The 18,393-nt window shown below is 39.6% G+C and overlaps 1 protein-coding gene across 1 annotated transcript in view; it reads left to right on the plus strand.

Moving 5' to 3' along the window:
- Positions 1-244, plus strand: part of LOC138800082 (dual oxidase 1-like) — a 105,959-nt gene extending 105,715 nt beyond the window's left edge. Inside the window, exon 33 of the mRNA XM_069981891.1 lies at positions 78-244. Within this exon, the coding sequence (XP_069837992.1) occupies positions 78-200 (123 nt within the window). The 3' untranslated portion in view covers positions 201-244. The remainder of the gene's footprint in view (positions 1-77) is intronic.
- Positions 245-18,393: the final 18,149 nt, after the last annotated feature.

Raw genomic sequence — 18,393 nt, forward strand, 5'->3', positions numbered from 1 at the left:
CAATATTAAGAATAATCTGTATCTTTATATAAACAATACTAAGTATAACAATAACCTTTTTTTACTTTCCTTTAAAGGTTAAAAAAATTGGAGTTTTCAGTTGTGGGCCTCCAGGAATGACCAAAAATGTTGAAAAAGCTTGTCAGCTGCTTAACAAAAGAGACCAGACCCAATTTACTCATCATTTTGAAAATTTCTAAAGTGAATTTAATTGTAAAATTAATTGTTTAGCAAATAAATCTTTCTGTAGTATTTTATATTGGTCTGTGATGTTATTGGAATTTTCAACAGCTATTTTACTGACATTTGTAACCTGGATCCGTTAGGCCTGGTACCATGGTATATATGTTCTATGCTCCACAAGCTGAGGATTAGTAGACAACGAGCCTCAGTACCTTTGTCTCCTAATGCCTATATGCATCTAGAGTGTATCCTGACTTTGTTGTCTATCACAGACTGAACATTCAGCTGGACATTAATACACTTATCACATAAATCAACAGTCAACATGAGGTGGAGGTGCTATCAATCAAATGGAGATGTGACAGAGGAGGCCTGAAGTGAAAATATTCATTTTACTGACTAAGCCAAGTGGCATTACTGCTGTTATTCACTAGATGGCAGCAAAGTTTCAATAAACTTATAAGGATAGGGTAACTTGAATCTTATCAGTTATCTTTACTTTGTGTCAGAACTAGACAATTTGTATTTATAAATATAGTATTTACGTAGGAGAAATAAAAGAAGACATTAGAGAATGGATTGTGGCTGCCAACAATGACCTAAAAGTTTAAACATTCCATAGATGCTCCGGCAAAAACATTACAAGATGAATAAAAGTTATGATAACATTTCACCCCTTCCCCTAGATGCATTCTGGGTGTTAATGACCAAGCAATTTTCTTTATTTCTCCATAACAGTTTTTATTTGACATAACCATATGAGTTTCAGGCTTAGCATATAGGCAGGAATAATATCACTTAATGGCCGCTGTAGAAAGGTGTATCAGGGGTCATAGAGTACCAAAAGGTACCACAAAACAATAGGTGAACATAGTAAAATAGTTCAATGATTTTGTGTTACTTATTGTGCTGAACATGTGGATCAAACACCAATGAACCGTTAGTGGCCTCTTTGTCAATCATGCCCAAACTGCAAGCTGACTGGCAGAGGGCGAGGACTAGTCACAGGTGGCTCCCTGCCCAGATGACTAAATGCCATCCCTCTCCTCTCGACCTGAGGGTTTAGTGGTATATATGCATTATACCAAGTCACTGGGTGCAGGGTGTACATAATACCAAGTAACTGAGTGATGTTTGTGCATTATACTAAGTCACTGGGTGCTGGGTGTACATAATACCTAAGAACTGGGTGCTGGTTGTGCATTATAACAAGTCACTGGGTGCTAGGTGTACATAATAACAAGGAACTGGGTGCTGGGTTTTGCATTATTCCAAGTCATTGAGTGCTGGGTGAACATAGTACCAAGTAACTGGGTGCTGTGAAGACAGTGTTCCATGTAACAAATTTCTTTGGTTCCCTTTAAAATTAACCAAAAGATGTCCAAGCGTGCAAAAAAATCTGGCCCTTCTAAGGGTATGACCAGTGTCAACAGCCAAGGTGGCAGAGAACGTGGTCCCAGTGAAAGACAGACTTTTGGGAGTAGTGATTGGGTGTCCAAGACCCCCTTCCAATTGCCAGTGCTGTCAGCAAGAGAGCTCCTGGCGAGATTAATAGATTGCCTAGACCCCGAGATGCTGGATTTGGGGGAGCTAATAGAGAAATCTCCTGAGAGGCAGGAATTTTGAAGAAATGTTTTGACTCCTGGGGTTGACACAGCCCAGAACACTGAGGAAAGCCAGACAAGGGGAGCTTCTCGCCAAAGTACGGGATCCTACTGCATGGTTATGGATGACAGCTGGGATGGGAGGATAAGTTTGTTCTGGATAATGATGATGATGTTGCAGACCCTGCGTGGAATCTGCTTCCACATATGGCATCCTTGGCAACATCATCATCAGAGGATAAAATTGTGCCAAAAGACATCTGGCAGGCTCTAGCACTTAACAGGTAAGGCAGCAGCACCAGTCCACAACAGGCTATCAGTGCGCCTGCTCAGTAGATCAGCGGTCTGGCATTTCTTTCATCTTGGGTGTGGAAAGACCATTCTGCCTAATGTAACATCTGTGTAAAGTGGGTCAGGGTTTGGATCCGAACCCAGGCACCGCTTCTATGTAACCAAAAGGCAGTAGGTGGTCAGCACTTGGGTTCAATCTCTTCAGTATATCTGATAGTGTTTTTTCTGGTCGTATACCACTCTAGGAGCTTGTAAGAGCTATCAATGGACCCAAGGGTAACCAAATGTAAGGATGAACACAAACGATTTTCTCAAGCTCACTTAAAAATCCGATGCGTTTTGGGCTTGCTCACCCCTAATCATGACTCTGTTCTGCTGTGTCATTTAAGACTCTACAGATTAGAGGCCATCACCTATCTTAGGGGGGAAAACAATCACTTGCCGTAACCCACAGTACTAAACATAATGGCTGCGTGTGTATTCAGCGTGCGTGGATACACATTCCCCCAGGGCATGTGCTCGTCTCTGTCCAAGTAAAGTCCCCAATAAAATAGTCGCCCACCATAAGTAATCTTTTTTTTTTTTTTACATACCAAGTAATTTTACCTCTTACTCCAAAAAATAAATAGTATAATCCAGTAGCAAATACCCATAGTCTATCGGATATATATTTTTAAAAAATCCTATGTTTAGTTCAGTTAACTTAATTTAGTTCCCATGCCAAAACATTTCCAACATAGCATATATTATCTATACCAGCTTAATGCCTCACTAAAGTGTAATGTGCAACCCATGCCCCAAGAACAGGATTATCCAGACACACATCTTCATGACTATGGTTCACAAAGAAGATATTTCCCTTCTTGTTAACCATAGCCATGGGGTTTCAACCCTGGCACTTGTGCCAAGGAATCTTACTATTCGTGTCACATTTTTCAGGACATGCATGAAAACTGGACAATACCTGTTCTTGGGGTTTTTTAAGATATTGCAAGAGCTCGCACAATGGTTCCTGATAGGGTACTTGTTGTGTGATGTTTTAATGGCTCTTGTGGTTTCTTAAGTGGTTTAAAGCTATAGGAAGGGTTCTTGATGGGGTATATATCTCAGAGAATTATGTCCTCTAAATGTGATATAAACCTCTAAAGCTACTACCAGCAGCTATCTGTTGCTGAAAGGCAGGTTACTTTTCCTTATTTATAGTGCATTATTTCCTGAATGGTTGTTTTTTTTAATTTTCTGCTGCCTAAAACCTTCAGCATATGTGCAGCTGTTTTTCAGCCACCTTTCAGTACAATGGGGCGGGTGGATAATACAAAGCTCAGTGCAGAACTACCTAGTTCAACATGGAACTACCTACTGAAGGTCAACACTGAAACTACATATTTCCAAAAGTCTACATAGTACTGACCAGCATAAAGGTCTGCTGATGGTTTTACACAGCAGCCCTGGAGTGACATGTGAATGCACCATTAGGGTTAGGTTTTTTGGGAGTGACCAAAGCAAGGGTGAGAAGGTTAATCCGATACTCCATCAGGGGTATCCCCCCTTCCCTGTTCATTTAAGCCGGAGACAGCCTAAACACCCCAAAAGATGCATGCATGGGTTGCGTCTAGCACTTTGCGAATCAATAACCCGGTGTTGATATGTATGCAAGTCTTGGAAGAGTCTGAGACCTAGATTCAACAAGGTTTTTGAACACATTATTTCCGCTATAATTTTTTAAAAGAATAAAATACACAACAGTGGGAAAATCTTCTCCAACTTAAGGTTGTTAGAAAATTTGCCACTCTTTTATTTAATATAATCAGTGTAAAGCCTTTTTGAATCAGGGCTTGTCTCTATTCCATTCTCCATCACATGGTACATGCTTTTGCGGGTGGGATTTTACAGTCTATTTAAGAGTATCCCTATTGACTAGGCATTTTTTTGCCAGTTGGATGGCAAATTCAGTTTAACTGTCAGATTACAGTAATTTTACATGATATGTAAAAAAAAATAGGTTCTGTGTGTCTATTTATTGGGGGCTTTCTTTCATATTTGAAAGAAAAAATGAAAGTCCCGCTACAGTTACCACCATCAACTGTCTGTGCTAGGCCCCTTCGGGTTTGAAGAACATTGCAGTGCTGCCAATTCCACCTCCTGATGTTTGTTCTAGGCCCCTCAGGGTCAAAAATAGTCAGAATGATGCTACTGCCACCTCCCGGTGTCTGCTTTAGACCTTCTGGGGCTAAGATATTGCCCCAATGGGGCTGCTGCTTTAAAATGTCTACTGATGTACTCTGCTTCGTTTTTGTCTAACTCTTAAAACTAGTATTGACTGACGCGATTATTTTATCACATATTATTTTACAGCGTAAAACGTTATATTTTTTTTCCAATTGCTGTTCATTCTTTGATAATGTAACATCTTTTAATATAATGATTTTCTATTTAATTCTTCCTAAATGATGCATACATGTGTAACCCTTTCCTAAGAAAATGTGCAGGACCAGTTTATCCACCAGATGGCAATATTCATCTTTGCAGCTGTATATTTAATGACCCATAGCTTGTTGACAACTGCAAAAAAATAAATAAGAATAATGATGAAAACAATAGAACAAAAACTAATCAATTGTGTAGTTTAAAGCTAGAAGTCATGTTTCCTTGTATGAAATGCTTATCCTCCTTATCCAGTCTATCACTTGATACTAGATAGAGGGCAACAGAATGTGATAAATTAGTTCTATAAATAATGCAGTTCACTAAAACTGCAAAAGCATCTCTAGAGCCCCTTATCCTATACACACAAACATGTTCGTTCCTACGTCACTGCTGCTGCTAATTGTAAACACCAGGTTGTGAGCAGATGACAGGAAGAGTAAACTGTATTTATGTAACTGGGTTTGCTGCGGATAAAACATTACTGACCCTTACAAGGTTTATCTGTAAAAACAAGGAATATTAAGATCGACCAAGGTCTTTTTTCTGACCATATAAAAGTTTGAGGCACCTTAAGGATATATTTATTATTAATTATAAAAAAAACAAATGAAAAAACAAACAAACAGGACACCCTTGTATTTCAAAAACGAAAGGTAAACGAATAGTAAGTCGAAAAAACACCCAGGAACATTGACATGTTCAATGTGTTGTCCATGGTGCTGAAAACAGAGCATCACAAGGAACATTCTCAGTTGTTTTTGCAAATAGTCTGTGTTGATAACTTTTGAACTGCAAGAGAACTTACAAATCTGATGGTGACAATCGATTAAATCTGAGACAATTATGATCTTCTTTGATATATGACTCCCTTCCCATTGGAAAATTGTGTCCTTGATTCAATATGATGGCTTATAATAGGAAAAAATGTGATGGCTGAACGACACTGTGCTGACTTCAAGTCTATTGGCTTACAGCCGGTGGGTGCACGTCTCTTGGTAGTCGACCCCCGACTCCAAGATTTATGCTTATAATATATAGTGGAAAATGAAAATCTATACTACAATCATAACGTGGGCCAACACAATTCATTGTAAACCAAAGTGAGAGATATTCCCCATATTGTTGTCTGGCCTTAAGACAAAAAAAGTTCCATTGTATTACTAGGTATATTGTCATAGCAGCAGCTGTGGCACATACAGTACCTCTCGTCATGGTCGCCCTGTCACCCCTGGTCGTGGCCACAGTCTCGTCCCTGCCCGAGCGGGTTCTGCAGTTGCTGCCCCATCTCCTGCTCTGTGTCAGGGCTCCTCCTCCTCCGTCTTTCTGTCAGCTCGATGAGCATGTCCCTGTCTCCTAGGGAGCGCGCACGCTGGCTCTGCTTTCATTTAAAGGGCCAGTGTGTCCTTAATTGGCTGATACTCTGCAGCTCTCCACTAAATTGCAGCCCTGCCCTACCACATGTGTTGGAGCCTACTGTAATGATGGGTGTTGTGGATCCACTGTGCCACCACTAGCAATGACATAAGCCGCATCAGGGAGGGGAGTCTAAGGGGCCACTGGTTTTCACCAGTGCCCGCCGCAAGGCAGGATGGGCTTGCTACCACAGGCGACTCCCAGGTCGCTACCCTTGGCTCCGCTTGCTAGTGCCAGTGGTGAGGTGCAGCTGAAGACAAGTAGGCAGATAGGCTGCAACTCAGCAGGAGGCTTGGCTGGAACTGAGACAGCAGTAAAATGGCAGGAAGCCAAAAAGTTTTGGACAGACTTGGCCACCAGTACTGGCAGTTGATCCGTTGCCCCGTCTTATGGGCTCCTTGATGCCCAGCAATCAAAGAAGAGTTCTGAAATGGGGGCACTCTTCTTTGATCGCTGGGCATCCTGGAGCCCATAAGATGGGGCAATGGATCAACTGCCAGTACTGGTGGCCAAGTATGTCCAAGACTTTGTGGCTTCCTGTCATTTGACTGCTGTTTCAGTTCCAGCCTAGCCTCCTGCTGAGTTGCAGCCTATCTGCTGGAACTCCACCGCAATTAGTAAGCCAAGCCAGGGGTAGTGACCTAGGGGTTGCCTGCTGCAGCAAGGCCATCCCGCCTTGCAGCAGGCACTGGTGATGACCAGCGGCCCCTTAGACTCCGCTCCCTGGTGCGGTTTATGTTGTTGCTAGTGGTGGCACAGCAGATCCACAACACCCATTGTTACATATATAGATATTATATTAATGGGAAATAAGGACAATGTTATTACCCTAATGTTATAACATCACATAATATTACATACTGATGGGGTCATGGCTAAAATAATAAAAAAGAGACTGCTTAAGCTGGAAGACTGACTACTATAGGCAAAATTAGATTGCTTGCTATTCCTTCACCCTGCCACTGATGACTAATGAAAAGCAATGTACCATAGGGCATACAAATGTTCCAATACACAATGCAGTTTCTGCAAATGTGTAAGAAGGCTTCAGTTTTCAGTAATAAAATTTCAATAAATCATATAAAATGCATATTTTGATGAACCACACATTTTCCACTAGTTGTACTGAAAATGCAGTCCAATCTACAGGTGGCATGTAACAGAGCAGGAGGAACTGAGCAGACTGATGCGTAGTTTTATCAGAACAGTTCCAAGATAACTTGTCAATCACGTAACTCCCTGATATTTGTGGACATTAGAGTCCAGTGGGTGTTCCTACTTACATATGGACAGCATTCCTGGATATAATTAGCTATCAGCCACTGATTAGGACCACCCACTGGACTCCAAAGGCCAGAATGAGCAGAGAGTAACATATAAATGACCAGCTACACTGGAATGTATATAGCAAAGCTACACGTCAATTTGCTCCCCTCCTCCTGATACATAATTATGCCTACACGTTGAGTTGCATTTACGGTGGTATAGTAGCCTTGAGCCAGTGTCTTGGAAAACACTTTTGGCAGCTAGTGGAGCTATAGGTACTATTTTGGTTGCCCTCCCTGATTATAACTGTTTGGTCTAATGATAGATAACGAACCCAACATTTTTAAGGGATCAGAGAGACTTCTGCACTCCACATGCCAATTATACGTACAATTGATTTTTTTACCAGAAAAAAAAAAGTTCTATAAAAGATGTATGGTAAAACAACAGTGTATGTGAACAGTGCTGTAATCTATGCATTAAATGTTTGGCTTATATAAAAGCTTAAGTTTTTTTTTTTTTTTACTTAAGACTTATTAAACGCTGGATACTGTTTTGTAGTTAATTAGCTGTCATAGTTTGTTAGATTCATCCTTATAATCATGCTAATTGCCTAAGACATTGTATAAATTTGAATCACCTTGGTCATTGAACCAAACCTGGTTTCTATGCTTCTACTTCTTTTCTTTTTGATCAGTAATATTTTAATGGAACCATTCATTTGAATAATTTTGAATGGCAATAATTACATATTCTAGAAAGTAACATTCTGTCTTGACATAAAAGGTTGTTGTGCTATTAATGAACTGGCTTACTAACAATATGACCAAACAAGACAACAGATATTACCAAACTAACAAAGTATTATGCATGCTATATACATGACAGGGAATAATACAATGGATCAAAAACAAATACAGGATGATGAACAACTGCAAAAGTTCTACAAGATAAAGCAAAGGAAATATTAGTCATTTAAAACAACTTGTAGGGAGAATGGGGTTATCTAATAGTGACAAAAAGTGGATCTTAAAATTATTACCTATTTCCGTAGGGATTCTTTTTTGTTAGACAGAGTGGCTCGCAATGTGGTTGACTGTGGTTGAGTCCATACATGAATTACACTTATTTAAATCCCCTTGAGGCTTTAAGGCATTAAACAATTGCCGTATTTGCAGGTCGCAACAACGGCCGTCATTTAATGACATTGATCAATTACATTGCCGTGTATACACTACAGCTGTGGTTTTCTGCGGCCGCACAAAATAACTGACAGGTCTATTTTGTGTGGCCGCTATTCAGTGCACAGCGGCCGTACATGATAGCCTGTACTCATAGAGAAAAATACGGCTCCCAGTTGGACTTTACATCGTGGGCTATGACTAGTTGGTGTGCAGACACACCCGAATGTACCTACATTCCTATTCAAATAAATTAATGTTCATCCGACCAATACTACAGTATTGGCTGGGTGAACATCTCAGACATCGGCCGTTGTTTGCCCCAGCTGGTTCAAGCAACAGCCAGTGTTCTTGCCATGCGTGAACATGGCCTAACCAGGCTACTCTGTACAACCCTATATGACTGCTCGGTGCCTCACACATCTATTTTGCCATCCACCACAGCACTAATCCCAGAGGTAACAACCAAGTGGCCGCCCTTTATTGGTATGAAAGTAAAAATGCTCCTAGGCGTAGCTAAGTTAGGTGACACAGTAAACCCACATCTGCTGGTTGTTAAACTGCCTATGTCTGCCCAAAAGAGAGGAAGGTGTTTGCTTGCAACATGAAGAATAAGTGGGTCAATGAGTAACGGTATGCTGTACTTGTCACAATGAATTAGCTAAAAAAGTATTTAGTGTTGACGCAGTCTGTGGCAGATGTTAGCGATAGGACTGAGAAAAAATGAACCGTACAGCTTGCTGCCCTGCAACCAAGAACCTTAAGATTAAACTGTGCTATGTCTTGAAGAATCTAAAGATGTCAAAGTATTTTAGAACATTCCATCCATCCACTGATTGCATGAATATTTCAGGAGGTTAGGGTTTCCAAATATAGCTTACATAACTGAGCGTAGTTTCTGAAGGCTTGTCTGACATCACTGAAATGTTACTTCAGCCTTGACTCTTATGTAAAATAAGTAAATATTTCCATCAAGTCAAAGTCAATTAAAACTAATGTTTTTGCGCAGGCTGAACTAAGGTCTTCACCTTTCACTTTAAACATATCCACACAAATTAAACAGGAGTAATACCTTCACAATTCAGCAGAACTGTACATATCTATCTGGTTTCTTCTGTCAGATCAATTGAAGATGTTAGCAAGGTCAAGAAGACGGATTCAAATTAGCATTCAGTATCAGTTTACAATTGTCACTCTCCATGTCAGTCTGCCTGCTCCTGCTGAGGCTGGGATATAGGTTGGGAGAAGGAGAATGTATTTGCCGTAAGACCGATTTATAGCATTACATTTACAATAAATGGTTATCATATTTTAATGTCTTCACTGAAGCTAAAAATGATCTACAATATGTTCTGAGACATATCTTACATGTATTGTTCATTTGGAGTTTACCTTTTTTTAATGATAAAACACATTTTATGGAAAATTCTTTCCATCTTTCAATTCCTTTAAATAGTCCAGTCTTTGAATTTGAAAATATATTTAAATATCGATTAAATAACCTTTCTGCTTGCAGTAACTGAAGGTTTATCCTCTTTATCTCTCATAAGGCTTATGTTTAGTACAAGCACTCAGGGCACAATCAATATGAGACTGCTATTATCATTTAGGCTTATTCATCCAAGGATGAAGGTCACTGTCTCCCCACGTTCCTGTTCCTTGACCCATTGGCCAACTTATCATTTCATTGTTTGGTAGCAATGGTAGAGATTAGTCCTGCACAGGGTCTTAAGTTTAAAAGGATCTACAGAGAAGAATGGCTGATTGCCCACATTCCAGTGTGCAAGCCTTGTAGTATCATACCCATAAGAATGAAGGTTGTAATTGCTGCCAAAGGTGCCTCAACTAAGTACTAAGTGAAGGGTCCCAATTAGGGTTGAGCGAAGCAAACCGTTACGAACCAGATTCGTTAGGAACTTTGCAAAAAGTTTGGTTCGGTACCGGACCGAACTTTAAGGAAGTTTGTTACGAATCTAGTAAAAATAACGGCGAAGCAAAATTGTACTTTTTTCACAGAATACACCAGGATACAAGGGATTATTACTCATATAATCCCTTGTATCCTGGTTTTCTGTGAATATCAAGATGTGTGACGTCACCCCTGTTAGGGTGAGACCTTAAATTAGTCTCCTCAGATATATCTGGGTGCTGCCAAATCAAAAATGTAATGTGACAGCTGTCTGTGAGTATTAACCAAGACACATAAAAGCAACTTCAATGTTCAAACTTATCGAATTTATTAAGGTAAAATCAGTTCATATCTTTAAAATCAGGTTGAAAAAATAGAAGAACCCCGTTTAGCTGCAACAACAAAAAAACAACAACAACACGAATTTTCGATCCCATTAAAGTCTATGGGAACAAGTATTCATTTACTGAAAAACATCTATTCGACCACTTGGAGGAAAAAAAACGGAAGTAGGGAGATTTGAACGCTTATCGAATATTTATTGAATATTTGGCGAACTATTCGATAAAATTTGATAGATTGAATACCTTACTATTCGATCGAATATCTATTCGATCGAACAGTATTCACTCATCACTAATAACTAATTATGTTAAATTAACCATTAAATGTGTTATCCAGTTTAGAAAACTTGTTTTATAATGTAGATGGATAAGGGGTCCTCCTGTCTAGAATCCTCACCTCAGACGCAGGGTGGAAAATAGCTACAAAACACTTGAAAATCTGTTCTGTCTGTAATGCATTTAAATGGGTATTGTTTAATGCTTAATGTGAAGGGGTCTGAGTAGCTTAAAAATAATAAATAAGTGATATTTATCTGCCTGATCCGCCACTGCCTTTGTTCTGATGGTTCCTGCTTCCTGCTTTCTGGGGACATCTTGACCTAGAGGAAATATCCACTCAACCACATAACCGTGTTGCAGTGGTGGCCAATGAGAATCCCTTTAGTTTTCCACCAATATAAAAATTACCTTATATGAGCCACAGTCATTTTTACTGAAGAACAACAGGAAATGTAACCTTTCCGTTTGTTCCTTTTCCTTTAGCATCTTAAAACCTGACAAAAAACTAAGATTCTATCACATCATCATACTGTATAGGGAAGTGTGGCCGATTGCTCTTTCCTATAAAGCGTGCCACCACCAAAAGCGTATACATCTTTTGTTGTAACAATGTGGCCACTGACTGATTTAAACAGAGCCAATTCTATTTACAACCAAGGGACAATTTTACCATCAGTTTTTTAAAAAATGCATTTAAAAGTTATTACAAATAACAATACCACTGGAATCAATAAACTTGATGTTGCTTTAACTGATTTACTAATATTATGTCTGGATATTTGTGGTAAGCTGATTATCTTGTTATGTGCCCTCTATTTTGAGACAATTTTGTCTAATCTAATTGTTTATGTCGTCTTGCTGTTCTAAAAAGGAAACTGTAGCTGAAAGATTTGAGAACACATCTCTGTGGTTGTAAGAGAAATGTACTTACCAGCTTCTCCAGATTTCAGCTCAGTAATTACTTCAACATACGGGAAACCACAATAAATATATACAGTATCTCTTGTCAATTTTCATTATTGGACCCAGGTTGCTTTGGCTGGAAGGAAGACTCTTGGGAATGAGTAATATTTTGCAAAGAATATAATAAAATTCTAATATCTTGATGCATTTGTGTAAGGAAGAAAAAGGAAAAGCTAAAATAACAGTGGACTTCTTGTTTATTGTTTTATTGTAACATTGTACATGTTATTTTCTGAATTAGGGAGTAATCATCTGACCATATCTGGTTGAGAGAACATATTACTATGTTCTTGGTCACTGAACCATTAGTATGTCTGCTGACAGCTGGGTTTAGTGTCCAAAAACTCCCTATATTAAGCCTGTTCCCGTAGCTTTAAAGGGGCACCCCAGAAAATAAATGTTTAATTTTTTTATACATTGATTTAATAAAGTTATATTACTTTGTAATATAGCTTAATTAAAATACAGTAAATGTATATTTTTATGTATCTACTATTACTATTGCTGGCAACAGCAAGAAGAAAAAACAGGCCTCTCTGCTACAACCTTTCTTGTTGGAAACTGCTGGACTATGGAAGCCTGGTCCCCACTATTATTGAGCCTCTGTCACATTAAGACTAATAATGGAGTCAGTGTTGGATGTGTACACGGCCAATCAATCTTTTTCCCTAGAAAATATTGCTAAATTGCTGTAATTCCTTAAAAAAAATTCCCTCGTTTCCAGCTCCACTATAGTTTAGAGAAATGTAAAACATTAGGAGATTTCCAGCCAAGGATAATTGTTATGATCGCGCCTGAAAAGGCATCAGTGCCCCCCTCTGCTGCGAAGTTTCGACCTCTGCGCCAAAGACTGCGCTTTTGGCCATGATCCGTTCCTTGTTTTACTGTATTTTCTGCTTATGTCATCTGTGTTCCGGTCCATGTTTCTTAGTTCTCCCTGCACTTTCGTTGCTGTGGTCTGTTCACTGATTGTGTCTGCTGTGGTGTGATTGACAGGTCTCCTCACCTCTGGCTTTCTGTGATTTCTTGTGTGTTTCTCCTGCTCCACCTATCCGCTTGGAGTCCGGGACTTCTGTTCCCTTATAAGCTTCTCCCTCCCTTCACTCAGGGCTCTTGATAGTTTTGCAGCTTGTCTGTTCTGCTAGATCCTGCCTTTGTGATATTGTCTGTATTCCTGGTTTCCTGATCCCTTGCTTGTTTATTAGCTTCTTTGTCTTTTGGTTCAGTGTTCTCCTTAGTCCTCAGTTTACCTTGTTTAGTGCTCAGTTCTTCTTGCTTTATCTCTGGCTTTGGCTTCACTGTTCTGGCTTTGGCTTCACCATTACTGGTTGCATCTCTGGCTTTCGTCCTTCGTTCATTTGGTCCTCCGTTCCTTGCTGCTTTCTTGGTCCTGTCCTTCTGTGTGTCTTTGTGACTTTGCCTTGTCTGCTGTCATTGTACCTTATTCGTCTGTACTGGCTTGTCTGTGTTCACACTTATTTGAGTGCAGGGATCGTCGCCCAGTTGTGGACTGGTTGTTTAGGACCTGCACTGCAAGTAGGTAGGGAGAGTGTGGGGGGTCTTAGCCATAGGGCCCACTTGTCCTGTGTCTGTGTTCCCGGGGGCCCTAACAATAATGGTTTAATATGTGGCCAGGGTTGCAGGGAAAATAACAAAACGGTTAACTTACCCTGCCAGCTCCCCTGCCTCTCTGTTTCCCCGTTGTCTGGTCCCCATTGTGGTCCTCTTAGTTCCTATAAAATTCCATACGGGCAGGAAATACTTGCTGAATAACTGATGAGAATTGACATTTTAGAGAGTAGCCTCTGTGCGAGTATTTCATATCCGCACAGACCATTACTGGGCAGTTACTAAATTGGCAGTGGAGGAGGTACAGGCCAGGTAAGTGAACCACTTAGTTGTGTACTCTGCAGGCCACAAAAAAACTGTACCTGGCTAAACAACCCCTTTAAAGGTAAACTAACTGCTGATTGGTACATATGCTGATTCCAAAGATAAGCATTGCTTGGCAATCTGTTTTGCCCATTGTAATCGGCATCAAAAAGTCCTACAGGTACATACCAGAGACCCTTAGAACCTCACAGTGGATAGCAGATTGCAGGGAAGGAAAACATCTAAGGCCCTGTTCACACCCAGCTGAATACAGCAGATAATCTCTTTGAACAGGCGGGCTGGCGAGCCTCCGCGCTCTGCGTGCCTCTGCTCAAAAAATTGATATGTCAATTGTCAAGTGGAGAGGCGCGGAGAGAAGAGGTGAGCAATCCCTCCTATTCAAACACAGTGAAGACAGGATATGGCGCCTAGTTCACGCAGGGATTTTCCGCACGGAATCTCGGCACAGATTCCATAGTGTGAATGGGGCCTAATATCTGTGTAGAGCTATTTTTCTGGGGCAAGGAGTAATTGTGGTTAAATTAGATGATCTGCAGAGAGTAGGAATCCCAAAGTTAATTCAATATATTGTAAATTCATAAAACTGACCCACAGAATAAATTTTACAAGTGACCTTTAAAGGGAATCTAACAGCAGGTTAGAAGACTCAAACCTGCAGCTATGTTACAGCAGGGGATGTCGAGAATGAGGATAGTTTTCTTACCTTCATCCTGGGCACCATCCAATTTATTACAGTGCAAATTAGGTGGTTTGATGCACTGGTGGTGGGACTACTGCACTGATTCTCCCCACCCAGCCATTTTAAGGTTAGGTCTTCTAACCAGCTGTTAGTTTCCCTTTAATACAAAGCGAGCACCCTAAAGACAATAGGGGGGATTTAAAAGTAAGCAGATAGTTATGTCAGATTTAAAAAATAAACAAACAAACAAACAAAAAAAAACCCTTTATGAATCTTGAAAGACAAGGATATCAAAAGCAAAATGGGAAAAAATGTAATTTGGCTGTGTCCTTCATTTTTACAGGTATTGTTATCAATAAGACCAGAAAGTTGGTAATGTTTGAACAGGTTTTTTTGAAAGACAAGTAAGATTAGTTAATAATCAGGTGATGAATTTCTATGAAATTCTTTCACACATTGCAGGATTTTTTTTGTTTTTGTTTTACTATATTGTTTATTTTGTACAAACATATACATGGGGATTCCAATGCTGTCTGGAAAAGAACAGCCAAATTATCCTCTGCATAAACAAGGTAGCTCTGCCAATTCATTTCTGCTCTACTGCTTCTGGGTGCCACAAGCTGGCAATATACACAGGCTACAAGTAACAGCTGCCTGGTAAAGCATTCACACGAGTGATATGGACAAGGCACTGCCAACTCCTAGCAGGTGAACCCGGCAGAGTAGACCACTGGCTATGGACAAGCCATCTGGCAAAATATATACAGGATCGCTGTACATCATAAGCAGCAGAGCTACAGCTCAAGCCACCATTTACTGTGGACAAGATGTAGGAGAAAATGATATGGTGTGCTACTGCGATCTATAAATTCTAGTTCCACCTCTTCATGGGAATGTTATAATTTTATCAATTTAAGACAAGTACTGTAGGTTAGTAGGTTCATACAATATTAAGCTGTCAAAATACATTCTACACAAAGGACCACAAATAGTATCCAACAGAAAGCATTCAGCCAAAGGGGGTAGATGGATAACTGAAGAGTAAATGTAATGAACCAAATACATTGACTTTATTACATATTAAGAAAAACATAAAATAAACCAAACACCCTGGGTATAGTTTTATAATAGTTTTCTACAGGGCAGTCATAAAGCTTGGATAAGTCCATCTGTACTGACAGATTATGTCAGAAAGGATTTTATTGTTGTAATATTAGATTATTAAAGTGTCACATTTGCAGCACTGGGGCTGTAGCTGAAATGTTGCCTTTCACTTGCTTTTGATTAAAAAGAGAGCCAATATAAGAGCCATAGGGAAATTGCCCTTAGAGTGTTCTTATTGTTTAGCGGTGTGGTTAGTTAGTCCTTGCATCTCCTATCTTCTCAGGCAGTTGTATATTACTGGATTACTCTAACATGGTATGAAGGAAGCTCTGAACACCAATGGAGTGTTAAAGTGAGATTTTAATTAAAATGTTCAACCGAATATTTATTTAAAGCAAAGAAATTTTTAAAGCAGCCCTCCTCTAGCTCTTTAATTTATACACGTTGTTTGATGCGTAGCTGATATACTTTTGCTGTTAGACTAAAATGCCACTGGCAGGGATTTGGAAATACAGTAACATCCACAAAAATAGGAAGATAGGATAAATAGCTGAAGCCATGGTATACTAAATATTTGAGCTAAATCTATTTAGCGATTTTGAAGTGTTTGATAAATACACAACCATATTCTTATGCGACTAGCAACAAAAACTGACAGAAGACACAAATATTAAAAAACTGCTATATTCTACCTCTGTTACAGTAACTGAGTTTTAATAGTTAAAAAGGTTGTACGCTTTGAACGCTCTGTTTGTTAGAAGAGTGTCTTGTACAGTAGGTAAGCTGTTCACAGGGTATCCCACTGTCGGGACCCCTAGTGATTATCTATAATCTGTGTGAATACCCAGAAGCAAGTGTTTAATCCCTCTGATGTGCCACTGCAGGAAGCATTACGCATTACACAGTGCTGCTGAAATCAATGGGCTGTAATGGACAAATACTTCAGGTTGACAGACATTTTTTTGCTGTTCTCTGCTCTTACAAAATAGATGGGTATCTTAAATGGAAGATACTTTTGTATTATCTCTAAACCTCCTAATTGTCTAAGCTTATATGTGTATTACTTATGTATTTATAATCATTTTACAGAACTCAATAAATGTGCCTTTAATAACACATACTGATAAATATTTAGTAATATATAAAACATAAGAAAGGGGTACTCCGAACTAAGGGTATTTTTAGTGTATGGCTGGAAAGGGGGTGGATATAGAAGGCGCCGGTCACCTACCTCCCCGGTTCCAGTGTCAGGTCCTGGATCGCACCACCCCGTTCTCCCATCCTGCTAACGCCTCCTGTTCTGAGCTTCGGCTTGAGACGTCCAGGTGATGTCTGGATTGTCCGGGCAGCCCATAGAAGATAGCGGCGGAGCGACGGCAGCATATTGCTGCTATCGTGATCGTTGACTTTTCAACATGTTGAAAGACAATGATCAGCCAACATCATGCACGTTGGCTGATTGCTGTCTTCTATTAAACGAGACGATTGTCTGTAACAGCTGAATACAGCAGATAATCTCTTTGTGTAATAGGGTCTTAAGAGTTCTGCTTAAAGGGAACCTGTCACCTTGAAAATTCTACCTAAGCTATAACTTTGACAGCTGCAGGAACATTTTTTTCCCCAAATGGCCCGTTCAGGGTGTATCTTGGAATCAATTAAGCATTGACTTCAATACAAACCGCAGATGAACAGACTGCATCCACCTGTGCACCAAAGATTAATTGACATGCTAATTTTCTGCATGGCTGCCTGACCAACTGTTGTTGTCGGTGCAGCGTGTGCATGAAACAGGCGGCATTGCATTGATTTGAATGCAATGCTGCCCAGGCAGAAAAGAACAGGCACTGTTTTCATTGTAAACAGTGGCTGTTCTTTTGAAAAATAATACATTGTGTGAACATACCACAATACTGTGCTACTGTAATACTGTGATAACTTTTGGTATATGGTATTTGGTACATGGTTATACCTTATAGTATACTGGTAAATAAGGACTATTTTTATTAGGCATGTAGTATTTATTTCTGACGTGTTAATGGTTTCCAAGCAGGGTTTTAAACAAATCAGTATTTAGTTACTGTTTGGAAATCTATTGCTGCTTTTGCTGGACTGAATGCTAAAAGGACAAAACTATATTAACTGAGCGACCACAACAAACTCTTAATTAAAGTTAACAGCAAGGATTTGTACGGCTATCCTGAAGGGACTCTTACAGGTACTGTAATATGTTTACATCCCAGTTTCTGGGTCTGTACAGATTAATAGATTGTATAGATGTGTGCCGTAATTATGTCCCTGCTGGACTAAAATATTAAGGTTTCTTCACTGGAAATAAAACAAGACCCAGGAGAGCAATAATTATTTCTAGGAGGTTCAGGGACAATATATCTGCAAGTCACAATTCTTTATCTGCAGTAATCCTTCTTACCATAATCACAGGGATACTACTTTAGCTTTACAATCCTCAGTTTAAACATATTCTAAAAGCCACATTTCTTTCCAGACGGGTTGTATATTTGTTATGTTGTATTAGCACAGATAACTTAAAGTCTTGTTCACTGTGTCTCCATTAGTGACCCCATTATATCCTGGCTTAGTACTGCACACTTTATTGAAGGGGTTATCCAGCGAAAATCTTTTTTTCTGGTTTCAGAAGGTTATATAGATCTGTAATTTACTTCTATTTAAAAATCTCAAATCTTCCTATATTAATCAGCTGCTGTATGTCCTGCAGGGAATGTTGTTTCCTTTTCAGTCTAGCACAGCGCTCTCTGCTGCCACCCCTGCCCGAGACAGGAACTGTCCAGAGCAGGAAAGGTTTTCTATTGGGATTTTCTGATTCTCTGGACAGTTCCTG

The sequence above is a fragment of the Dendropsophus ebraccatus genome, chromosome 1 (genome assembly GCF_027789765.1).
Source record: "Dendropsophus ebraccatus isolate aDenEbr1 chromosome 1, aDenEbr1.pat, whole genome shotgun sequence".
Classification (NCBI taxonomy): Eukaryota; Metazoa; Chordata; class Amphibia; order Anura; family Hylidae; genus Dendropsophus; species Dendropsophus ebraccatus.